General features: G+C 42.9%; 1 protein-coding gene across 1 annotated transcript; it reads left to right on the forward strand.

The window, feature by feature from the left end:
- Positions 1-148: 148 nt before the first annotated feature.
- rtn3 (reticulon 3) lies at positions 149-26,894 on the forward strand. Its single transcript, XM_054601467.1, has 7 exons — positions 149-482; positions 19,047-19,254; positions 19,953-20,091; positions 21,902-21,971; positions 22,464-22,510; positions 23,392-23,450; positions 23,560-26,894. The coding sequence occupies exons 1-7, from the start codon at positions 392-394 to the stop codon at positions 23,606-23,608; spliced, it is 663 nt and encodes a 220-aa protein (XP_054457442.1). The 5' UTR covers positions 149-391; the 3' UTR covers positions 23,609-26,894.

A 26,894-nucleotide genomic window follows, 5' to 3' on the forward strand; every position in this document is an offset into this window, starting at 1 on the left:
CTGGAATATATTTTGGTGCAGAGAGGATAGAGGACAAGTCAATAAATGGCAACTGTTAATTAAAATGTATTTTTTTTATATATCTCAGATACGAGTCGTATTCATTAAAGTGGGTGTTGAGATGTAGGAGCCTAAACGGCGACATTGAACGTGTCCCACCCCGACATGTTTGGTTTTTCCCCTCCTCCATAGTCCGCCTTGTTTCCCTCCATCTCTGCTGATCTGTCAGTGCTCGGACGTTGCGTTAAGGTGCGGATCCGAGTCCCACTCTTGGGGAAATTTGAGGAAAGTCAGACGACATACACGTCTTTGAGGAACAGTAACCGACCATTTACATTTAGACGACAGACATTTTACCGCCTGTGTGCAGTTGCTCTGAACCTACAGTAAAATGGATCCAATGACTCAGTCCGCCCAGATCTCATCGTCGCAAGGGCTTGCCGATGGACAAAATTCGGCTGCTAAAGAATCAAAGCCATCCGGTAAGAAATAAACTAACGTCAAGTAAACTATCCTAATATAAATTTAAACAAATTGCTTTAACGTTAATGACTATTTATCCATATGTTTCCTTTTTAATTACGTGCAGAAAGGATTTCATTGGTTTAAGTTACGTCAATGCCATAACGCAATAGTTCAACTTTGAATTGTTAAGCTGTACACCGTAGAAACGCTTCTCTTTTTGTTGTTTCTGTTGTCGGCATGTGTGTGGTTGTTTAAGCTCGTTTAGGCTATAATGGGAAACACCTGTGGTAGTGAACTTATCCGGACACACCGCTGCTAACCATGCCCTGTGTAGCCTCGGCCTGCCTCCGGTTACGGTCTACGTCGCTGTCTTTTTAGGGCGATAATGTCTTTGCTAAACGTCTCTTTTTATATATATATATATATATATATATATATATATATATTTATGTTATTATATATATATATATTTTTTTTTTATGTTATTAGTGACACAGTGGAGCGTTACAGCCACTGCTGTCGAGCATGAGGCAGGACGTTGAACTAAACCGTATATTCGGTCAGCTAAGCAGCGAAACACGGAATTCTGGGTTCACATTGATCATTACTGAGCAGCGTCAATTAATCCAAAATGACACTAATTCTTCCGCAAGGAGACTGCGTGATTAGCAGGGCTAATTAGGGGGGGGATAAAACAAAGAAATTAAAATACTTACTTCTAAATGCATTTGGTCTTAACCGAATTGAAATATATATCTTAATGACTATTAATAATGCCATGCTCTACTAGGTGGGTATGTTTGTCTATAAGTAAATGCAAATTACATGAGTTTTTACAATAAGGTTGGGGGTGACAAAGCGTTATCGGTGCTCAACGTAGCGATGCTCTGCACTGCAGATGCATTGTTACTGGGCAACTGCCAGTGAAGGGAGCACCTCTTAAAGGCGCACTGCCCTTTTGTGTCCCGATAATAAAAACAGGCCCAGAACAAAACATCCAGCCTGAAGAGCTCCACCACCACCTTCATTTTTGTCTAATACCTGTCACCACCTCCAGTCTAGTTGAGTCTTTTTTTTTTTTTTTTTTTTTTTTTTAGATTTTTCACCTCATGTGCGCCTTTTTGATCCTTCAAAAGCAAGGTTCTGTTAATCAGGGATTGTAGGCTTTGAAGAATTCTAGCACATGTGTGGTGATGGGCGTCAACTGGGTGTGGTGCCTGATGCCTCAGAGTTTCGATTGGGTCCTTGAAATTGATATCACCAAAGGAGAGGAAAGCAGAAATTAAATGAAATTGAAATTAATTTCGGTGCTTGATAATATCTGATGCAGACTATTTTTTTATAGCCCAGAGTTTATTTACTAAACTTACATCGCTGTAGTATGTTCATTAATTAGAGGTGGTGCACACAGCTGTGGCATGAACTACTGAGGCATGAGGTATTGTCTCCCAATTTATAAGGTAGACTGCATGAAACATGGCTGTTAAAGTGAATAGTTTTCTGGCAGCCCTGAACAAACTCAGAATGATCACGGTTGTATGTTTTTTCCTAAACATTCCTTGACAGATAACAGACATTGCCCTCTGGAATTCTGAGTCATTACAGCACTGCTGAGTCACTGCAAAATATGGGCTTTTGGCCCTACTCTGCTTCCATGTCATTGGGAAACACAGGGTTTGGATCTTCAAACTCAGAAATACTTTAAACCTTAACATATTTGTTGGGGGTTAGCAATGGACGTCACTTTTGTCAACTTTTGTATTTAAAGAAATGTATGGATTTTAGTGTATGCTTATTTGCATTTTCATTTGACATAAAACCAACAAAATGAAGATTTAACATTAGATATCTACACAGCCACCAGCCGTAGTTAGCTTCACAGAACGTCCGCAGACGTTATCTTAAAATCTTGACACAGTTTGGCTTACCTTAGACAAGTAAAGTCACCAGACCGACAGAGAGGAGTTATATGTGTACATAGAGACAGAGAAATGTCCCAAATGGAGTTCATTTTCTGCTGATTTGTCTGTCTGAAAAATTACATTTTAGTGTGTTAATGAAAAATGGGTCCAATATTTAGCTAAGTCGAAACAATTGCAAATATTAAGTCAATAAAAAATCTTTCTCTCTGAAAGAGAGTTTTAAGCAGAGTGAGTATAACACGGTTCTGTTCAGTTTATTAATACTACTACTATTTTGGAAATTGAAATGTCTTAAAATATTGCCACAAAACTGATATTGAGGTTTCTGTGAAAGACAACATTCTGTCCACATGACCCAGGCCTGGTACCGCCCAGTATTTTCCGTAGTAAACTACACTAGGTTTATCTTTAGATCTGTGGATATCACTACTACCAGATAGCCCGGCCCGCCTCTCCAGCTTCTGAGCCCGTTTCACTTGAATCGCACACTGATGATTGACACTAGTCACAAAGGAAGTGGCACACTTCAAAACGAGGACCTCATTTCTCAAACGACATTGCATCAGATTATCAGGGGAAGTTCTCCTCTGAATCAATCCATGCAGTGCTGCGTTGGTTGTATTTCACAATCAGAGACAGTGGTGTTCTTTTGTGAAAAGTATATTTAAAAGATCATCATTGTTCCACAGATTGTTTCAGCACACTTAAACAGTGATCCTTAGCTCAAAGGTTGATAACTAGAGTTGCCTGTTGAGCCGTCCCTGTGCTCATATTTCCTCATAGGAATGTTCTAATATGAGCAGACTAACCTTTATATTACTGGAGGCGTCAAACTCCACCTTTCAGTTCGATCTATTACCTTTTAGAGAGCGTTCACTGAGGAAACGGGATTCTTTTCCCCTGCTTTGGTATCGTTTACATCCCAGTCTACCATTTTGACGGGTTAACATAACTCCAATTACTGTAGTTGGTCGTATTCCAAACGTAGCTCTACCAATTAACACACATTTCCTTCCCAAACCTTGAGGAACACAGAGTTCTTTCAGGCTCTCTCTCTCTCTCTCTCTCTTCTCTCTCTTGCTCTCTCTCTCTCCCTGCCCGAGCGATGACCATCCTCCCCTCCATTCCCTGCTGGAGCGGACCACATCTTTGAGGTCACAGAGGCAATGAGATAGCCCTGAGTGGTAGACTGTACAGGATATGCATGCATGGCAGTAGACCCGCCCTGCACCATCACTTCCACTAGCAGATGAGCTTCAGGAGCCCAAGGCCACGGTGGCAACGCTGGCTTCCAACTCGTGTTTTTTTTTTTTTTTTACTGGCAGATTTAATCAAGAAGAACTGTAGTATTTGGAAACTACACTGTGTCCCTCAGACCAAAATATTTCTACAACATAGCTTAAAGCTGCATGAATCAGTATTTCATATATTAATAATGGACACCTTAAATTACCCAGTGGGGCAGACACAGTTGGGCATCTATACTCATTTCTAATATGTTTAGTCTCATTCATGTATTCTGCTTTATTTTCTCTCTCTTCTGTGTTCAAAACACCATTACATAACGTCTGTATGTAGTTGTTTTTTAGCATTTTACCGAAAAATGCCGTATTCCATAATGCCATACTTTGTGTTTTGTTATCATTGTCACCTATCTTTATATTTATGAGCAGATTTGTTTAGTGACAGTTTTTTCTTTAAATCACCCGATGCTGTGGTTTTGTTGATATATAGATAGATATTTATGCATGTTTTTAATTTCCTTGTGCACAGGGATGTGAATTCTTATTCATATTTAGGTCGAGATATTTTTGAGCGGCCTGTATCTTCTCCCAGCTATCTTTAATTCAACATCCACCAATTTGACAAATGTTGAACCACAAGTAAGATCTAGAGCTGGCACTGCGGTTCAACAGTGAAGGTGTGGTGTGCTCAGACGGTAACAGCCACGTGAATCTGAGAGAAGGAATGCTGCACTACAAGGGCACACCAAACCCAAGGGAGACGCCACGCCTCCCTAAACCTGAAACTCTCACACATCTTCACACCACACCCAGGATTCAAGATATTCCTCTCCTGGCATTCCCAACCAAACGTGGAATGAGGCGTGAGCTCCCTAATGACTTCCTCTTCTCCTCGAAACCAGACCCGTCAAGTTCACGATAAACTGGGAAGACCCTTTCTTTATGGTGCTGGCTTCTGAGCAAGCGGACATTGTCGTGTTAAAACTTGAAAAGGACAAAGCAAACTTGTTAATACCAATAATGGAACAACACTATGATTTTATTCTGTAAGATTTCCCTAAACTAAAGCCCTAGACCAAAACATGAAAAACACAGCCCCAGACAAAAGGACAGGGTTGATGGATAGGGTTGTCCACATGCTTTGGCCCAGGGACCTTTTATAGGTAATCGTTGACTGAGGATAAGAATAAAGCAGTTGGTGTGTTCAAATCAGTTAATCAGTAAAAACAATATTTTTTAAAGCTGCACAGAACTTGGAGGAGCGACTTGTCACTAAAACGGGAATAGTTAGCCCATCTTAATTGAGCCTGGGCCACGCTTGTCGCCTACCTCCTTCACTTAAATCACCAGCTGGAAGATAAGACACTCGAACTTAGCTTGGGTCTGGAAGCGTCGTAGCGTTTATTCACTGACCAATCAATCGTACACACTGCACTGCTGAGTTAATACTGACTTCATAGTCCGCTGCATTAGTGGCTGCATGAGTCCACAACGATCCACCTGTTGCTACCTCTCCCCGACGGAAGAACCACGGACTCAGTTGCCTGTTTTGCTCATACACTGCAGTTGGTGATAAATGATGGATTTAACCTGTTTGTGCATCGGTTATTGTCACGGCTATGCGGCTTATTAGCACCTCAACACAGCAAGGAACGCATCTTGTCAGTTAAGGGTCAATGATTGGTTAACAAGGGTCGACTAGCGGTCAGAAGAAAAAGAGACCCCTTTTTTGTTAATTTAGTGCACATTAAATCTTTTTGTCTTTGGTTACCATGGTAGCAACCTAAGCCCTGGGAGAAGTAGTAAAGAAGATATGGTCTTTTGATTGTAGTTAATTTGTGGGAAGCATCTCTGTTTACTGATAGCAAAACTAAAGCTAAGTGCTTTTGTCTGTTTCTTAATGCCACTGTCTTGGTATTTCCTGTATAGCCAATATAAGTGCATGTGTTAAAGTAATTGTAGGTTTACTGAAGTAAACAAAGACCATAAAACTAGGGCACATCTGTTATTGTTAGTATTTTCAGGTCTTTATCTGAAGTTGTATTTTGTACAGCATGTAGAGTTGTTAAGGCTGGTTAAGTTAACTCTTGTCTTCTCTTCCTTTGAACGGGTTCAGTGGCTAGGACTTCTTTTCTTCCTCTTCTAGGATGATCATTCTTCTGTCCTTTTTTTATTTTTTCAGATTCCTTTCTTTCCTCTTCGCCTGTATCTCTCATTCAGTCTCCTCAAGGCAAGTGTATGGTTCTCTTACGCTGCTCGCCTGCTCTCTTCCTCTGTCCTGTACTCTCTCTCGCCGGCCTGCTGCTGTGCCGCTCTACTTCATCCCTCTATCTAGTGCCCCTCTCCTGCTCGCCAGTCAAATAAGACATGAAACCTGCAAAGGAACCACCAACTTGGTGAACTCTAGTTCTAACTCCTTTCCCAGCCCGACTGGTATTGACCTGCCCCTCCTACAAAACCTTGTCATGCTATTCCACCGGTTTCTAACACTGCTGACCTTTTAGTTGCTGCACTAATTGTAAGTTAGCCAAGCAGCAAACTCCTGCTGCTCTCAATGACATATGGTATTGGTAATTCTCTTCACCTCCCCCAACCCCTGCTGTAACTTGAGATGAAACCTTTCTAGCTCATGCTGTAAATAGCCATCTTGATCTATTGACATGTTACATTGTTAGTTTATTGTAAGGGCTGCAGGCATAGCCATAGTCTGAGCAGCTGATGCTCATACCGACATTGGCACGTGTTACACTTTCAATAACGGGCCTCATTTGCCTTGGGGGTGATTGATAAAATTGTCATGAATAACCAGCAGTCACTAGCACCAATTTAAAAAAAAAAAAAAAAGTCTTGGTTCGTTTCGGCATTCACTGCTACTCCCCGATCTCCAGGATCTTTACACACGCCATAATCAGTCCAGTAAAATTAGCTCTCTGCAGCTGTTAGTAGTCTGATTCAATTCACTTTTCACCGCCTGCTAGCGAGCATTATTTAGGTCAGCATCGCTCGCTGTAGATTCAAGATAATCCCAAGATTGCCACCTTATTTTAAGAAAGCAGAGAAGTTCAAGTTCACAATGTGCGCACAAGAGCAGAAACCTAAAAATGGATCAGGTTGGTGTCTCGGGGGGGGCACCAGCTTCCTGCTGGCCTAGTATCCAAGCTCAAGCTCCCCTCAGCCCCAGTAGCAGCAGGGGCCCCAGAGGATGAGTGGCACTGGAGATATCATCAACCGCCCAGCGGCCTGGGCCGGCCATCGCCTGTGGCTGCTCACTCTCCCTCAACCCCGCTACCTGCTTCTGGCTTTGTAGGCTTTCTGCATGTCTCACATCCTCACTTAAGCATTAAGTATTAGGTTTTCTTTGATCGGTTTTGTTTTCGTTATTTTCCCGATTTATTTATTTTTGTGCTCTGATTCTCATCAGTGTAAGAGGTTTATACTTGTGTGAACAAATGGTAGCCAATTAAAGTCAAATAGTTTTCTATTAGGATAGACCTAGATTAGGGTAGGTCATAACATGAGCTCCAAAGTATTCTTAGTTACCATTATACACTTATGTCGCAGGCATCCAACTTAGTCACTCGAAATTGAGGAATGACGGGACATGACTGCACCCTGTGGAACTTGAACTCTTACTGACTCATCTGCTTGTCAGCAAGGATACCTGCCTATGCATCACTATAGGTTATCAGCAAATCAATGCCTGGGATTTCAGTGTAAATGCCTTCATTGGTGACCTTAGTTATTTATTTGGATTATCCCACTTTATTTCATTTGTGTGACAAGTGTTAAACATTTTTACTGTAGAGAGCAGATTATATAAATCAGACATGGAAGACTTTTGAGGCTTAATTTGGCAGATGGCACATGAATAGTGGCATATTAGAAAGCAAAGTTGTTGACAGCTTTATCTGAACCACGGTGATTAAGCTGCTCATGAATTATAGTTCATAGTCCCTCTGGAACCCGAGGTAAAATCTGTGGATGTCTTCTCAGAGCACGAGCTGCTTTGGTAATTTGTTTATCAGTACAGAGCCAAAAGGACTACAACGCTGTTGGCGAGTTGGAAAGTCCGTTCATGTGGCCCAGTTTAAACAAGGCATTGTTTTGTGGGGGCGGGGGAGATGGCAGTCCCAAGACAAAGTGGACCAGTCAGTTGGGCATCAGAGGGAAAGTCTGTGTCTATGCAGTGGCAGGACAGAACAGGGGAGGGGGGTGGGGTCATGGGATCATGCCGACAACACAGCAAACATTGCAAAGTTCACTTGAAGTAGGAAAAACCTGGACCTTGCCGTAACTACACAAAACAAGTGGATCTGGAAATGCGTTTTAAAGAGTGCATGCTTGGTAAAATTGAAACTAGTTGGTTAGAGGTTGGCATTCGGGTTGAGCTGAACAGCTGATGTCCATTTCCTAATATAGCTACCAATTCCCTGTTGTAATGCCTCAACGTTGGGTGACACGGGACATCATTGGTGCTGAAAGGGATCATGTGACTGTTGGAACAGTTTGCTTATAACATTTTTGGAACTCTTTGGCCTCCAGGATAGCCAGGGGGCACACGGCTCTGGAGGTTGGCCCTGCCATCATGGTGACAACTCCTCAGATGGTTGATGAGGAAATGGTGGTGTTCAAATGACCTCATTGACTGTACTGGGACAGCAGTATAATCTATCTTTTTGGCATATTTTTTATCATATAGGTATCAGAACATGCATAATTCTGAGGCAGTTAACAAACACTAATTATGTAGCAAGTAACCGAGTGTTTGTGACCGTCACATTTTTGGGGATTTATCCTCTTCTTTCCTTTTTGTGTTTGAAAACAATGCGTGAAGCGCTTCGGGTTGTTATTCACTTCCTGAAATGCTATTGCTAAACATTTTGCACTTGGCTAATGACGTGTTTTTTTTGCATATTAGAAATGTATCAATTTTCCATCATTAGCATGTAGTTTGCCAAGTGGATCCTTGTCGCTGGTGTTTGTAATTGAGACAGTGGAGATATGTAGGGAGAGTGGGAGTAAGCAGATTGCCGTATTCAGCCAGTGGGGCTTATCTCAGACCTGGCCCATACCCCCGGTCTTTAAGACCCAACTAAACCCGACGGGTACTGCCAAATTTGGACCTGAAATCGACCGGTTCGATTCTTTACTAGCTGTTAGTTTACCAGGTTAATGTAATGCATTGTCTTAGCGCTGTCTCCTTCCCTTTTCCTAATGGACATCTACTTGGCACATGCATGTAACAAATGGCGCAGTCAGGGAGAGAAAAATAAATGTCTGGTTTGTCTCGTTTGTTAGGAACCTTCAGGTTGGTAGAAGAACTCTAGACTAAATGTGTTGACTCGCCAGGTCAGTAGGTAATTTTCACAGCAATATAAAATGGATATTACAGAAGAGATTAATACCTATTCAACTATCTAAAACTAGCTCTAAATGTTTGTTTTGTTTTAGCTTTTTTCCCGTGGCATTAAATTTGATATTGAGAATTGTCGACTTTCACTGGTTTTGGTCTTTACTACGTTTCTGGTGTTATGTTAAAGTACAAAAAGGACTTTGCTGTAAATTTAGACAGTTTTTTATCTTTCTAACCTTTGACTTGTTTTTTGAGATACCTTTTTATATCTCATCCATGTTTGTTATATTCTATGGTTTTCTGTGTTTGAAGTGTCTTACGAAGTACCCATTAGTAGCATTGAAGGTAGCGGCCTCAGTGAGTTTTACTAAACAAATTATAAAAATAGAATTTTACACACAAAAATGAAAAATACTAGTACTTATGTAACAGCTCAGATAACATGAAACTAAGAGACTAGTTGATGCCAAATATAGGTTTAAATTGTGTTGACTCTGCAGTTCTGCACATCAAACAATACACAAATTATCACCATATTTATTTTAGCCCAGAACAGATTACAAAACAAAATCTTATCAAATGTAATAGTGACTGACAAATTTAATAATCAAATGTTGTATACTGTTCACAAACAAGCAGTAAAATAAACCCTTTTTTTTGCCGCTTCATCTGATCATTCAGACTGTTTAAGTTGCCATACTGAGTGCTGCCTGATGGCAACTTTGTGGAGTAGTTAAGAGCGGCATGCAAAAAGTGAAGATCCCATCCATTATATGAATCTTATATTTCCATGGTGCAATGCATGAACGCTTGGGCTGCAACATTAAGGCCTCGCTGGATAATATTAGAAGTGCATGGGAGATAAGGGTTAGGGTACTACTGTGATTTATATGACCTCCCCTCCTTTTTCCTCTCGCTGTCGTTCTTCATACACGCCGATGCAGACAAAAGAGTGGTCCTGGGCTCCGACAAGCCCTGCGACGGCGTTGCAACATCCCTTCGCTTTCCTTCTCAACCTGGCTCATTCACCCCCGGTAAATATGGGAGTGAGGCAGGGCCGCCAGATGGACAACCGGATTCACCGATAAAGACGTCTCCTGTGTCGGAGCGGATAAAGGCACTGGAAGCTCTTGCTGCCAAAAAGAAGGAACCTGATTTTAAAAGTGATGGAGGTTTCTCTCACTTCAGAGACCGCCACCAGGAAAAATCTCCCACTGAGACCCCAAAATCTCTGAGTGAAACCCCCAAATCTCTCACTGGGACCCAGAAATCTCCCTCTGACATCAACAAATCTCCCACTGAGACCCCAAAATCTCCCACTGAGACCCCAAAATCTCTCACTGACACCCCCAAATATCCCTCTGACATCACCAAATCTCTCACTGGGACCCAGAAATCTCCCATTGATACCCCCAAATCTCTCACTGACGCCCCCAAATATCCCTCTGACACCCCCAAATCTCACACTGATGCCCCAAAATCTATAGCCGACACCCCAAAATCTCCCACTGAAAAAAAGACCCCAACTGTCCAGAAAAGAGAAGGTTCAGCTGACCAGGAGTCACCAGAATCCCCCTTTGAAGTACTTGGAGATCTAAGACAAGTGAATGAATTTGAAGAAACCGTAGAGTGGATGAAGGCTCATTTACCTCCTGTGCTAGACTTTGAAGCTGTAGATTTAACTAAAGGCACAGTGTCTTCTGACAAAGTTGCATCAAAGGAGGAGAAGGGGACTGACACAGTAATACCTGATGCTCCTGCTGCCTTTGCTGGTGTCCCTGCTGCTTTCATGGATTCTCCTGCAGAAGCTCCAAAGCTGGAGGATGATGCACAGAAGTCAAGTGTTGATGAGGAGTCCGAGTTTGACCTAAGCTTTTTGCCAACAGCCTACATGTGGGATCAGCAGGAAAAATCAGGAGCCCAGGCTCCATCAAATCTTGATTCAGTGCTTCCAGCTTCACCTGCACCTCCTTCAAGCTTTGACTCCCCATCTCATCCTGTCTCTCCACCAGTTTGCATGGATGATAAACACAATGTTTCAGGTGACAAGAAGATCATGTGGACGAGAGATCTGGAGCCCCCTGAGGCCTCTGAAGCTGACAGTTCAGGAGAGTCAGACGATACTGTCATTGAAGATGGTGTCACTGTTCCTGCATCTGTTCTTCCTGCGACTTCTGATCCAGCGGTTTCAGATGATCCTATCCCTGCATCTGCAAATCCCAATCTTACCCCAGAGGAAAGGGAGCCTCCTCCACCAAAGTCTGAGAGGAAGCTAATGCAGGTTCCTACAATAAATGTTATTGAGACCGACGAGCCAAATTACAGTGAAGAGGAGATGGAAATGGAAATGGAAATGGAGCTTGAAGAAGAGGATGATGAGGATTATGAGGCTGTGAAAGACCTTGCTAGAGAAGCTCCAGAAAACCTTGAGCCAGAGGAAGGTAAAAATGAACCACCTAAAACACGCCCCATAGAAACAGAATTCATGGAAGGCTACTCTCCTCCATCCACACCTGTGGAATCGGATGCGGAATACTCTCCTCAACACAACATACTCAAATCTCTTCCTGAAACGGTACATCAGGAATCTGCATCAAAGCCTGAGGCCCAGTCCAAAGAAGCACAATCTGAAAAATCACAGACCACGCCCAGTAAAGTGAAAGATGAACCTTCCCCTTTCATAGTCACAAATGAAAAAGTGGACTTCCCAGACAATGATGACGAGTGGTCAGATGAAGCACAAGATATGCTTGTCAAACCTTGCAAGACTGGTCTTGTGTTCATGGAAACAACTCCTAATACCCAATCCAAGGTGGATGAAAAGAGCAACACAGCTGCAAAAGAAGCATCTTATATGGAGACGGCTTCCCGTTCTAAAACTAGCTTCATGCAAGATGATATATATGACAGACAATCATTTGATTATGATTATGATGCATCCTCTACCTTGGATGACCTTGATGAAAAAGGGTTAAACAATGCTAAGCAGCGGTTTCTTTCTGATCCTTCTCAAATTCTCATTGAACCCCTGAATGCAAGCAATCAAGATCTGGATGATTTCACCTCAGTAAATGATGACGCCGCCTTTCCCAAGCCATCTTTAAGAGAATATCCCCAAGATCCATATTCCTCTTTCCAAAGCGGGACACTTGGCGGCATTAATGAGCAAGATTGCATTGAGAAAATAACCACTGATGTTGTTACAGAAAACATGCCGAATGGCAGCTCCCTCCCAGCACAGAAAACGGCCTCAGAGATCCAGCAGGACACTAAAGCAGGTCCCTATGCACCCGACTCAACAAGCAAGACAGAAAGCGACGCCCCTGGCAGCTCAATTTCTGAGTCTACAGATAGCTTTGTTGAGTTCATGCGCGAGTGCCTGAAATCAAGGCAGGATGAAGAGCCTGACGATGGGCACCGAGCCGTCTCCTCCAATAACAAGTTGTGCAAAACCGTTTTGCCCTCTTCCCAGTCCCCTCCAACCATGGTGATGGATCTTGAACAAGAACGGCTTACTATCACTGCTCTCAAAGAGTTGGGCAGCAGTCATGAAGAGGAGGAGATGGCGCCTCTCCAGTCGAGAGTTCCTGACCAGAGCAAAACTAACCCCAGCGCGACATCTACACAGCAGGCTTCCTTAACCTCTGTTCCTAATCCTCCTTGTTCCCAAAGCAACCGTGTGTTTGACAGCACGTATTCCAAAGAGGTAGAAGCCATCGACGAATGGGTGGCTGAGGCTTATCATCTTGCTGAGCATGTCTTGACAGCAATACTAACCCACTTATCAGGTAACACTTCTTTCTTATGGGCAGTAGCCCTGCTGACCTCATGCAGTCCCCTCAATAAGACCTATTTTATACACTTATACTAGGAGAGCATAAAGGCCTTTAGTATGCTTCAAATGAACACCGTTGGAAACGTCCAATTTCAATTCCAGTTTCCCTTCGAAGGCATTCATGGTCTTGTACTTGTTTAAACAAATGAAAAGTGAGGAAGTTATTGTGTGAAGAATGAAAAAAGGGCTTCTTCCTTCTACTTATTGGCCAACATCTGCCAGCAATATTTGCCAGTGTAAAAAAAGAATGTAAATCCGATTTGATAATAAACCATACACAGGACCGTTGTACCAAATTTTACTACTACTAAAAATGAACAACTGCCAACAGTTAACTGTTTACATGTCACTTATTGTCCTGTTTAATCCAAAAACACTTACAGTTTAATAATGTTTAGCTTTGTTTGAGAATTCTGTTATTTTGTATATTCAGTCATTTCTCAGCCAATCCCACAACCCATAGTCATTTGTGCAAGTTATTGCATGATGACACATGCGTAGGCTAAATGCCAAAAAGGAGGCTGATAATTGGAGCAGGTGTTCTCGTGTCAGAATATGTAAATGCCTGATTCAATAAGGACTACAGATACAGCTCCCTGACAGAGGCACACCTCAATATTTTTTGGGGCTAACATGTAATGCACAATCACATTTCAAAGTTAGGATGATGTCAAGTAGCTAGTTACAGTTGCACCTATAGAACTACAATACAGAAAGATATTTGCCTTGAAGTCGTCGGGGCTATTTGAAAGTATACTAAAGCCGTAGAGACTGCAGTTGTCACAGAGATTATAGCAGCCAAGCCGTAGTGTAGTGTGCTATAAGGACACTAAGGCTGCATATGGTCCAGTGATCCCCACTTCATTTGAGCTTTTGACCCTCTTCTGTCCTTTGCAGCTCGGCAGTGGTCCATTGACAGAGAGCGGGGGGGGGGGTTTACATATGGCGCCTGAGTGTTGGCTTGCAAGAACCTTGGAAGTCACGGGGCACAGTCAATCCGCAGTGTCGGGTTTCTGTCTCGATGCAAGTTTCCACAGCCCACTTGGTTAAGACCATGACGAGGCATGGTACAACAAAACGAAATGATGCAAAATGACTTGCATAACTCTGAAATGATTTTGTGTCGTAATTCGCACTTGCGGTTTAGGCAAGATGCCCTCTTGGGAAATGAGTTTGCTCTCAGTGCTCACTACTACTAATCATCCTCTTCGACTTCAAGTCCAGCTGTCCTTTTCCCATTTAAAATAGTTTGAATATGAGAGCTGATATTAACGAGCCTGTTTCGAAGCATCACAGCTTACAGTGAAAGTTGTTACTCTACATTAAAAGTTGACCAGAGCCAGGGTAAAGTACTGCTGGGTATCCTTTTTCAGGAGTTACATTAGCCAGTTCTGCAGTACCCTCCCCTGCACTGCAAACCCGATCTCCATTCCACATAGGCATGCACACAGGCTGGTATGCAGACTGTAATCCTGACACATTCAGTGGTACGTCTACATGTGTTGAAATTTTTTGCCTAGAGTTGGCACACCAGAGAACAGAGTGTTGGTGCTTTAGCAACCAGAAACTAGAAAGGGAAAGTGTGCACAAGAAGCGTACAGGTTTAGCTTTATTTACAAGGCGTTAAGGATCATTTATTGTCATAATTTAGTACAGGGATGCACAACTAAACGCAGCTGTAGCCCATTTACAATCAAAAAATACAAGACAAAAAAACAAACACTAAAACCATAGTGCATCATGGTAGTGTAGTGATTTCACTGGGCAAATTCCATCAGCATCTAAACATTCAACATTTATGGACTTTTGACTATGTTGGAGCACCAAGCATCATGATGTAAACACAAAGTCCACCTCCTCTCATCCCATCGGAGTCCTGCGGTTTGCCCATCGAGTGCAGCCTGATCGGGGATGCCGCGATGGAGCCAGGTCTCTTTAAAGATGTGAGCAGTCACCGATCTGCCATTGCTGGGCGAGTAGGCTGGGTAGTGGAGTAGGCTGGGTAGTGGAGTAGGCTGGGTAGTGGAGTAGGCTGGGTAGTGGAGTAGGCTGGGTAGTGGAGTAGGCTGGGTAGTGGAGTACGCTGGGTAATGGAGTACGCTTAGTTCCCTTCTGGGTTAGCTGAGCTTCAATCTCGGCTGTATGGGAGCTACCGGCAGCATCAGGTACATGCTATCATGTTCATTGCTCTGTGCTTGAACAAGCTTGTTAGCTGTGCACATGATGTAATCGTTTCCTAAATTAGATATTAATGACTCTGCTTGGAAGAGGAAGCTCTGTTTTTGTGTTGTGCTCTGTAGAGGAGCCTGTGTGTCGAATCCTCCCCCTCCAGCCATGAGCTTGAGCTATTTTAGTGCTCCTCTGCAGTGCTGCTCCACAACTCTGTTTATGAGGCAGGGTGACTTTGTTTCAGTAGGTGTGCCTGTTATGTGGGATATGCTAGACAATTTCTGCATTGGCTTTTTTAAGTTTTTGGTCCCGCTTGTTAGAAATTCTATCCCAACCATCTGTCAGTGAAATCCACACAGTGTTGGCAAAAGGTCATCCTTTAAGTTTCTCTGTGGGCTAGTTCTAATACCAGACTTGTTGTCAGGCCTTCAAAGATTAGTTCAAATCCAACATTCCATTAGTGCTCAGATTTGTGTTAATCCTGTGTGTGAAGGTTTGTGTGGAGAAAAGGCACATGTGAATACTTGAATCAAACAGAACCTGTATCAGTGATTGGTATTTGACTCCCCATTATTATGGACCTGTGATGTCTTGTTTGTTCCGAGGCCTCCTGTTGTTTTAGTCAGAAGGAATAGCTCCAGTCAGGATATGTATTTGGGATCACATGGAAAAATAGAGCAAGGTTTGAACAGGCTCGACGGCTTGTTGGTTAAAATACTCCTATTGCCATATTTGTCATTGTAACAGTAATTAACTATGCTCATAATGTATCATGGCTTCATATCCTTGTTTTGGTTTTCCAGCCCAGCACCGAACAGCAGACAGCCACAGTTGGCTACAAGCTACTGCAACATTTAGCATGTGAAGAATGGGGCTAGATGTCCTTTTTAAAGAAAGGTTGCTATAATACAAAAATACAGTTCCAATCCTCTAGTTCCACGGTTAGCTCCGTCAGCACGGTACCGTCGTTGGAGCCCTTTGCACTGTTATCACAGTTGGCTGCCGGCTCCGAGATCTCCATGTTGAGAACCGTGTGCAGAGCGATCTGGACTCTTGCGGTTGTCGGCCACGTCACGTAGCACACGTTGCTTTAAAAGAACGCTTGTGATGATTGGCTGCGGGCACAACCATACAAATAGTCTTCTTCTTTCTTTTTTTCTAGATCTCGGCACAGAATGATTGACGCCGTTAATGTTTGGCTGGAGAAGTTTCCATACTACTTGGTACCAGGTCATTTTGGTCAATACCTTTTTTTTAAAAGGTATCTAGTACAGATACCCGGCCCTCATGAGGTGGTGGAGTCCAAACCTGAGCTAAAAGGAGCCTGATTTGTTAGCCCCTGCTTTCATGATCTTTAGTGGACAGTAACTGACAGAACATGTGTTCAATGTGAGAAAGGGTCATATGCTGGAGGTCAACTACAAGTTTAGAGGAACATCTGTCCTCCAATTGGATTAGGTGTGATTATGTATAATATTATTGTGCCCAGTTGTCTGTTTGCTGGTCTGTCCACTTTGAAAGAAAACAACAGATGGCTTAGACTCAGTTGACATGGACCAGCATGCCTATGGATTTAATCACTGCATCAGTAGTGACAACAATCCCCTGCTGTCACATAGTTTAACATTTGCTGTACATTGTGTGTGGATTTAAATCATGACAGAGACCTTAACCATCTGAAACTTTACCATAGCAGAACATATGATGTCATGTAGGTAAAAGCAGTGGTCTGAATGGGTGCAGTGTGTTCATCTGAGCAAAGTTTGTGCTTCTGATGCAGGTTTTTAAAGTTCTAACCAGTAGTTAAACTTATCAAACTACTTCCTGGAATGTGTTGTAGAGTTCCTCTGCCTATTTCATGTGGGTCGGTCCAGCCTTGTGTGTGTGTGTGGCTTTAAGAGCAGTACAGTGAAAGCAGGCCACTGCGCCTCAGCAGCCACTGGGACCTCAGCAGATTAGAGTCGGGGCAAGAGACATGGAGAGAGAGGGAGAGAGAAAGATGATGAACAAGGGCCTTCAAGCTCCGGCTGCCTCCAACATCGTGGCCCCTACAGGCTGCCTGCAGTATTAAAATAATCGTACATGTTTATTTTATTCAATAAATTGTGTGCATATTGTTTTCAACAAGGGACTTTTTAAAAATCAAAACGTTTACATCAAAACTCAAATTAGCTGAGGCCCTGTATTTTGAAGTCAAATCAGTAAACGTAACATTAATAATGTAATTTAAGAGCCCTGCATTTCAAAATAACGCTTTTATTCATTTGTCTTTTACAGATTATTCTCATCTGAAGTTGTTTATAGTCGAGCATACGTATGTTAAAAAGTGAGTCTGCAGGGGGACGTTTCTCCCTTTGGGCACTGGCAGCGCACGCGCACACACACACACACACACCCCTGCAGTGCAGGGTGAGGAAACCCCGCTCATTGTTGCTGTCAGATGAAAACATCACATCCCCTGATAAAGCAACTTTGTTTCCAGCTTGACCGTCATGCAGTTGAATGTTTTTATGTTTTGACAAGAGATTCTATGACTCCACATGTCCCCGAATGTTGCCAACAGTCTGATATGATAACAGAAAATTGTCTTGCGTACCGGAGTTATGAGGTTTTCATGCAGTCTCGTCGTAGGCTCAGCAGACCGAATGAGGAACAATAGAGCTCTTCTGTTTCTGTGTAAACCCCACAGCACGGCTGCTGCTTTTCTCTCACATTCTCACAAACGGGTTCAGCCTATTTTATAAAGGAGTCAGACAAGCCGTGTGGTGTTTAACATTATATTATATCAGTTTAATATCTGTCAAGGTACTGGAAATAAACCAGCCACAATAGCTGGCTCTGTCACCAAGCAGGCATTGAGTTAACAGTTTATCATGGACTAATATTTGTACCATCGACTCTGCAAACCGTGTCTCTGCACTTGGTCAGCGGCACAAGTTTGCATGCAGCATAGCAACGTTTAAACAGCCCACAAGTTACCGCTTTATTGGAGTTGAATGTCCCTGAGGAGTAAATTGAGGCCGGTCTTATTGAGAATGTTGGCCGACTATGGGGACTGTCTCTATCTACAGAACTTGACCGCCACTAGGTTTCTAGATTGCCTGCATTGGCAACAATAATACAATCCCGGACCCCGAACCCTTTTATTGACCCTTTTTGTTTGAGTCCTAAATCATCTAAACACATCATAGTTTGTGGTCAGTTCTGAGGCTGTAGTTGTTTGTGGTGTTTTATTAGACTGCATTGTTGCAGGTGTTTCTTATGTTCTCTTCACCCACATTTACTTACTTACGTGCGTGCGTGTGTGTGCGTCCCTCAACCAACACTAGTCTTTTGGCTTTTGTTTTGGAAAAAAAATCTAAATTCAATTTCTGCTTTATACTTTTCTGACTTTAATTGGCGTCTTGTGTCCTTTGCAGAAGCAAATAGTGAGCTGTGATGTTTGTGTGAGAAGGTCGCATATAACATGTGTTCCCATTAAACTAGCTGAAGCCTGAACCGTCCCTGAGGCATCGGCCCACGTGCTCTCTCCCCCACTTACAAAAGGCTTTTTTAATGCAGCCGCCCCCCCCCGCAGGGGGAATGCGTGGCAGTATGAGAGTGTCGGCCCATTCCCGTATTACATAACCGCCTTGTATAGAGGCCTTCTGCATGCATGACTCCTCACAGGACATGCATACAAACATGAAGCCGCCGTCCACAGCACTGTGCCCTCAGTTATTCTCTGCTGCAGGTGCCGAAGAAGAACAATATCTGCATACTCATGTTTTTTCGGGAACTTTTCTCCCCGCTCGGCTGACCGCTAGGACAATACTAATATTTTCCAATAAAGCAACCAGTATAATCATTTTTACTGCTATTCAATGCCTCAAAATAAGTGTACGTTCTCTTATTTTTAACCTTTTCAAAATAAAACCAGGCTTTTATTTTGAAAAGGTTTTAAATATATATATATATATAGCTACCGTAAACAAAAGAATAAATTGAGATTTTATCCTAACCCTAATGTAAAAAGCTCATAACAGTATCTAACGCTCTTCCTAACTTCCTCTCTGCAGTTAAGGATCTGATCCACTGGCGGGACCCCAAGAAGTCGGGCTTGGTGTTCGGGCTGTCCATGCTGCTGCTGCTGTCGCTGGCAGCCTTCAGCTTCATCAGCGTGGCCTCCTACCTCCTGCTGGCCCTGCTCTGTGTCACCATCACCTTCCGCATCTACAAGTCCGTCGTCCAGGCAGTGCAGAAGTCCAGCGATGGACACCCCTTCAAGTGAGACCGAGTCCCCTAGAAAGCCAATGCGGCTTTAGTTTACCTTCTCTTTCTTGTTGTCTGATTGACCTGTGTTTTTAAATAAGGCCCAAAAATGTTTTTAGTTCGACTCTCAAACTAGTTTTGAGTGTTTTTCTCCGGAATTGTATGTGTGACAACAGACCCTGAATCAGATCATATGTGACAAAATCAATTCATCAACTCCTTGCCTGCACTAGTTTTGAGCAGATTATAATATTGGGAGGCTTTTTAACTAAATATTTCTTTATTATAAGCTATTCTTATACAAAATGTGGTAGTCTAAATCCGTCCCAATGACACAATCAGGACCCACAGGTGTGTCGCAGGAGATTTTATTATGGTCATCAAATAAATGAGCAGAATTCCAGTTAAGGCCTTTACCTCTGCAGGTGACGTAAATACATTTGAGAATTTCATGGCAAGGCTATTCCTAACACTCACTCCCGTTTTTTTTTTTTTTAACGTAATCATGGAGCCATTGGTCTTTATCAACAACCCTCCAAAACGTGGTGCTATGTGGTATAAAGAGTCTTACTCTCTTTTAAGCCGCAAAGAGACAAACCAAAGCCTCTCATTAGTGTCCTCGTTAAGGTTCTGTCTGTTTCCCTGCAGCACTCCGGGCCCACTCACTTAGCCTCATTCTGCGCTCACCTTCCCCTCCTCCTCCCTCTCTGCAGAACTCTGATAGATAAGGATGTCAGCATCCCCCCAGAGACCTTCCGCAAGCACGTGGACGCCAGTCTGACCCACATCAACCGAGGCCTGAAGCAGATGAGCCGCCTCTTCCTGGTCGAGGACCTCGTGGACTCCCTAAAGGTGAGCAGCTCCGACCTTCACTCGTCGTCCACCGTCGTCCTGAGGTCTTGTCATTTAATCTGCTCATTACGGAAACCTTTACCAACTGTGTTCCATAAAGACTCCTCTCTCCCGTAACCATAGTAACTCCTCTATCGGGGGAAATCGGTCCAATTATAGTCCCATCTGATCTGTATCGTTAAAATAAACCCCAGTAGTTATGATTGTATTGTTGGATGATCATTTTAGATAATACAAGCCAAACGGGTGCCAAGATTTAAAATATTGTCAGGACACAGAATTACAATTTTGGACATTTCTCTAACTTCACCCCTTCTGGACCTCAAATTCAGTGAGATAAGACATTCAGAGGGGGGGAAAGTAGTCCTGCAAAATTGTACTTAAGTTTAGAATCTAAGTAAATGTACTTAATCATAAAACACAGCAGGGAATTTATAAAACAAGAAAATAGACAAACAGTATAAAGTGATTCACCACTGGCATATAAAGGTCTATCATGTTAATATAAACATGAAAGAAAATCCTTCTCTCCTGTTGTCCTTCACATAAAGACTTACTTCACTGGCCTACCTAACAACTTGTAAGAATCCGGATGGTCCCCTGTGGCCTTTTTAATGACTTGTTTCTAAAACACATTGGAAACACAAGGAAGAAGCTCATACCAGAGCTTCCCATCGTTCTGAAAAGCCCCCCAGCTATAGGGGGACTTGATAAAGTCAAAGCTTTGTCCTTCACAGCCTCTCTCAGGTGTTTCAGCTCATTCTGACTGATTAAAGCTGTGCTCAGGGTGACGCTGGCAGAGCTGTGCACGCTGTCACCAAACTATGTAGAAACAAGAAAGGTACATTTTTTCATTCTACCCTCCCTAAAAGGTGGAACAATACTAACAGGAGGAACAGGAAGCTGACGGTCCAGCTCAGTCAGTCCACACCCATCAGGCTCCATGAAACACCTGTATGGGTGGATCTCAGGCTGTTTGACAGCTGCTTTTGTTTCACTTCTTTAAATTCTCATAAATGATAAATGATTGAACAGGCTACACAAGATTTAATCCCAGGACTGAACTCCACAACGCCTGCATCGTTCACGGTTCCTCTTGTGCTGGGAGAGTACATACTATGAAATGGGAGCAAAAAAGTACTTGAAAACTGTGTTCTTAGAACTATGAAAAAGTTCTTCTGGCCTGAAAATGCCTACTGTCAACGGTATCTGAGCTCAACAGGAGAGTTGGATCAGCAGCACAGAGCTCCAGAAGTCCCCACTGCTCTCTGATCAGCCTGGCAAGCCCTCAACAACCCTCTCATGGTCATGAAGCACGCTTATTCATTCTACAATGCACTTTGCAAAATGGATTTCAAAAATGGTGTTAATGGTCACTTAATTCTCATTCTACTGTTATTGAAACTAAAATGAAAAACAATGTTTCATATTAAAAGCCTACCAGAGACTCAAAGGGCTCCAACCCCCCCCCCCCCCTTTTTTTGTGATGAGCTTTTTCATTTGAAGCATACGAAGGAAGTGCTTGATGCCATTGTTTGTAACTTACAAAAAAAGTACAAGTAAATGGATGACATGCTGTAGTGATGTAATTCATGCTAGACATGTATATACATATGCTGAATTTACCATGAGAGCCATTATAGTACAATTACTCACTGCCTTTATTAGTCTGTGATGGCCACTATGAAGACATGGTTTAATAAGTTACACTATGCTCGAGGAGGTAAACTCTGATGACTGAGGTCTACTTCAAGTGTTGGATTGTGTCCTAGAATGCTTCTCTCTAAGATGCTCTTTGTTCACTCACCAGCTGGCTGTGGTCATGTGGCTGTTCACCTACGTAGGAGCCGTCTTCAATGGAATCACCATTCTCATCCTGGGTAAGCACGGAATTCAGAAACAGTATCTGTTTCTGTTTTATACACATGGAAATGCACACATTCTAAATATTACACATTTCTGAAAAGAGGTCCTCCTTAAATGGAAACTACCCCACAGTCCAACATGAAGACTCACATTCTTTCATTTTTATATTTAAATATTATGGCCTGGTTGATTTATTTCTCAGCTTGTTTCCCGCCTTTGTTTCAGTTTTATTCTGTCGAAGGCGACTTTTAAAAAAACAGGAAGGACAAAATATAGATGAAAGAAGTCCTTCGATTGATTGATAGTCATGGAATTTATCTTTGGGGTCCAGGTGGGAGCGTTTTCTAACAGAAGCATGAATAAAAGCATATGACACCTAAAGAGATGGCAAGCTGAATGAGTGTAGGCTGATCAATGAACTGTGCTGTGTCTGCGTTAACATCCACTGCTGTGTGTTTAGTATGTTGCTGTGTTCCTCACGTGTCGTCTCTCTCTGTGTTCTCCAGCTGACATCCTCCTCTTCGCCGTGCCTCCCGTCTACGAGAAGAACAAGGTGAGAGCGCGACCCTCTGTCCCCGTCACTGTCAATATATCAGATGACTTCAGCCGTCAGCAAACATTCCCATCAGCAGCGAGCTCGCTGGATGACTCCGGTCTTCATCACACACTGAATGCCTGTTGCTGTCCAGTGTCCAGCTGCTGAGAATGTGAAGTCATTCTGCTGCAGGTCTAATGAGGAGGCCGTCAGCATCATGTCCATGCACATCAAGACGAAGGGGAAATTTGTGTTTAGGGGATGATATAGGGAACCCGCAAGTAAACTATCAAAACTTCTGCAGTCATGCGTCGCCTGCAATTTATCTTTTCTGTGCCAAGATGTAAGGGGGAAAAAATGACTTAATTTTATGGTTTTGCGAGCAATAACCGCAAGCATTCCATGATTTAATGAGACGTTTGATCGGCCCACGACCACTGCAGCTAAAAGCCACACAGCAGGGATTGGCCGCCTGCACACGGATGAGAACACGGAGATGTCTGAGCCAACGGCTAGAAGCTAACGGTGTTAACAGGGTGAACAGCGCCAACACTGGCAACCGTGCTAACAGTTTTAACCTGGGGGGCGGCGTGGCGTTCTCGGATGCGTGATTAAAATCTGGTCCATGATTGTGACGTTACAGAGCTTGACATCCAGAAATGTCCCAAACGCAGCAATGTACAGACACATCCTCAAACTGGGTTACAAGGGGGGGTTCTACACAATGGGAACAAAGGAAACTCATTGTACCTTTTTAAAGCGTGGGGTATGCTTGAAACCACGTAGTTCATACAACGTGTTACTGCATTTAAAAAAATGATCCTTTGCTTATTTTGAGTCATGAGAATACTTTTTCCCAGACTGATGCTTACCTTCTCTCTCATCTCGTCCTCTTCCAGACCCAGATCGATCAATACATCGACGTGATACGCACTCAAGTCAACACCACGATGGCCAAGTGAGTGAATCAGGTCGTCGGTAACGAGTGTGTTCTAGATGCAGCTTTCATCAGAACATTCACTTTCCACTTTTTTTCATACCAGATATTTTTTTTCCTTCTCTCACAGGTTGCAAGAGAAACTCCCCGGAGCTGTGAAACGCAGCAAAACTGAATGATCAACCTTCCAATTAGAAGCCTCCACGTCACCATCATCCTCATCTCCATCACCATCTTAGAGCCCCCTTACCTACTCCTACCCCCCTCCAGATAACCCCCCTGCCCCAGTCTAACTCCTCCCCCCTTACTCCATCAACCATCACCTACTACACTGAACCTTGCTAAGTAGAAAATCTCTTGAGCTACTCGATATTCAATGTAAAACTACTGCGCAGCTTAACTTGCAAGCATTAAAAAGAACTGTGCCTGTGCAGATAGGAAGCGCATCGCTAGCGAGGAAGTGATGTAGCGCCGCGGCGGACCCTGACTTGTCAGCGGGCGCGTTTGCAGGGGAAGCGGAGGCAGGGTGGAGTGAACTAGACTGAATCTATGACCTGGTTTCGTCGTGTTCAGCCAGCAGGGGGGGATGATGGCTGTCTACGTCATAAAAAAAAAGCAAATGTCTGTACTTAACGTATTTCCCTGACAGCAAACGGATCACTTAAGATGGAAGATTACAAAGACAGAAAAAGGAAAAAAAAGCGTAATAAAACAAATGTTTTTGGGTGTAATTGTGGCTAGTCTTATCCTGCTGTCCTGCTCTACAGCTGTTCATATGAGTTCATTTTAGAGGCTGGTAGCGGGTTTGTCGTTACGGATCGGCCGGTTAGCCTCCATTGCTCATTGGCACGTCTGTACGTTTCTGCAATGCACTGAACTTTTACTTTTTTTTAACCCCAAGAGCAGCTTGAAATAAAGGCGTTGGAACACTGAGCCAGCTGTGATAATTTGGTCTAGTTCACCCTCTTGATCAGATGTATTTCTTTTGAACAGTTCTCTGTATGTAAATAATTCTCCTCCTGAAGACTCTCTGCTCTCTGCTGTACGGAACACGTTCGCCTCGCTTTTTATATCAAAGGAGAAGTTCCCTCACAGCAGCCCTCCTTCTGTCGCACCTGTTCAAGCCACAGTGTCGAGGTCTCACACTCAATTGTACATTTTTCTTCTTCTTCTCACTGCTTATTACTATTATTGATATTAATTATAGGATCGCTGCTTTGACTCCCTGGTAGCTTGACGATGGCATTGTAAGAGATCTGTTAATTGTCACTGAGCTTGGTTTTAAACCGGAGGTGTTTCAAAGGCCTCCCGAGAAATAATTTCCCGATTGTTCGATAAGTTAAGAGATTCTCTCTGATGTCTTGTCGCACCCTTAAGTCTCTTAACGGCTTCCCAGCTCACTGTTTGTGTTTTAGAAAATCTACTGGTGAACCGTGTTGAGTTCATAATCTATGGAGTATAGAAAGTGCCACCAGAATATATATCGACTTTTACCTTAAAATGTCCACTTTCTAGCATTCTCTGCGCTTTGACGACGGATAGATATGGCTGATGGCTCTGGAAAAAAAAAATGTTCTAATGTGTTTGTCTAGATTTTTGGTGGGTTGAAGAATGAACTACAACTTAAGTTTAATCAATTTACCTAAATTAAATTTAAAACAATTACGAATTTATCATTTGTTTTAGAAATGGTTCAACAAGTCTAACTATTCTTTTGTCACTTTTTAGACTCCATCCAAAACGTCAGCAATGACCTGAGAGGACGTAAATAAGATGAGGATGGTGCGATGTTGAATAAGAGTGTAGCAGGGATATGGAAGTGTTTTTTGGTTTTGGAGTGGTTATTATAGAGCTCTGTTTGTCCTTTTCTTTGACTGCCATGAAGCGCATGTCATAGTGTAAGCTGGAAACAGACCCCCCCCCCCCCCTTATATAGGCTGTATCATATTCTCTACCCTGACTTTTGTTCTAATGATTAATACTTGTGACTGTTTCGATGGTGTTTTTGAACTCGGTAAACCATAGTCATATGTTAGCCACTGCTACGTCTCCATATTGTTTTAAGGGATGAATACATAGAAGGAAATGAGTATGTTTGTGTTGCTGTCCGGTTCATTGCTCCCCACATTAAGTTTGCACAGAGTCCCCAGAATACTGAATAACCAACAGCCTCTCAATGCTACCCATTACTACTATTACTACTACTACTGCCTGTGTACTGAATGTTTTCTCTGGAACATTCCTCCCCATGCATGCCCTCTACCATGTGGTCGCCTCACTCTTGGTTGACCCCAATAGCATGCAGTCTCATTCAGAGTCTGTGGCGTTAAAGCCCAAATATGCCATGTTTCTGTCGGAGAGGCTAGCTGTTAGCCGCCCGCTCAGTGGGGCGGGTGTCAGCTAGCCTGAGGCGAGCAGCATCTGTAAAGGCACTAAAGAAGCAGACTTCAAGTGTGTGTGTGTGTGTGTGTGTGTGATGGTGTGGGGGGGGGGTCAGGTCTGAATAACCACACTGCTAATGTTTTTATGCATCCTGTTTATTTATTTGAATGTGGAGAAGTTGCATATTGTAGCTTTAAGTTTTCATCTAAAAAGCTTAACCTCACACGAGCTAATGGAGCTCATTTGTATTGGTTTACGTTTGTTCAGTTTATTTAAAGGGCCAGCTCAACCAAAATACAAAACAACATACTTTTCTCTGCCTGTCGAAAATAATTCAGAGAGCTAAAGTCACATTTGGACCTCTTGTTTTATTCACCAATTTTTTTTTTTGGGGGGGGGGATTTCAAATGGGTTGTCATTTGTAGTGTTCACCGCATTGAATCATGGGTCAATTTTTGGGGGCCCCTATTTCTTCTTTAAATGATAGCTCCAAGGTAAACTGTTCACAGAGAGCAGCACAAACTAAATTCCGTTAAGGTCCATTGTGTTATGTTGGAGGTGGGAATCTGAAACGCTGAATTTAATCTGCAAATATTTTTGGTTGAACTGACCCTTTAATGTTCAACCAGCTACCTTTTGAGGCTGAACCAGTGTGGCGCTACGAAAGTGAATTAGCTTCTATATATGTGCGGCACCTTTAACTGTAGTTCAGGAGAGGCCGTGTTAGCTGCGTTAGCATGCTGATGCACCAAGGTTAAACAGACCGCTACTACTCAGATTCATAGCTAGCGTATTTCTTTAGAGTGTAAAATATAACTAATATATAATTAAACCTGTTCCCTCACAGCATGTTGCTTTTCTCCTCTTCCTGTTTGTCCCTGTGTTGTCATCGGGTATGGCAGTGTGTGTGTGGCAGGAGTGTGTTTGACTTTTTTTTGGTCTCTGGAGAGTCTTGTTTTGCTTCGGACTCATTACTGGTTTCTAGAAGTCGTTCACTAACATAAGCTCTGTTTTTGTATTAGCTATGACTTTGGTTCAGATTTTTTGAAGCTTTGGGAAAGATGTTGCAGGAAAAAAAAAAAG

This window comes from Anoplopoma fimbria, chromosome 7 (assembly GCF_027596085.1).
Source record: "Anoplopoma fimbria isolate UVic2021 breed Golden Eagle Sablefish chromosome 7, Afim_UVic_2022, whole genome shotgun sequence".
Taxonomy (NCBI): domain Eukaryota; kingdom Metazoa; phylum Chordata; class Actinopteri; order Perciformes; family Anoplopomatidae; genus Anoplopoma; species Anoplopoma fimbria.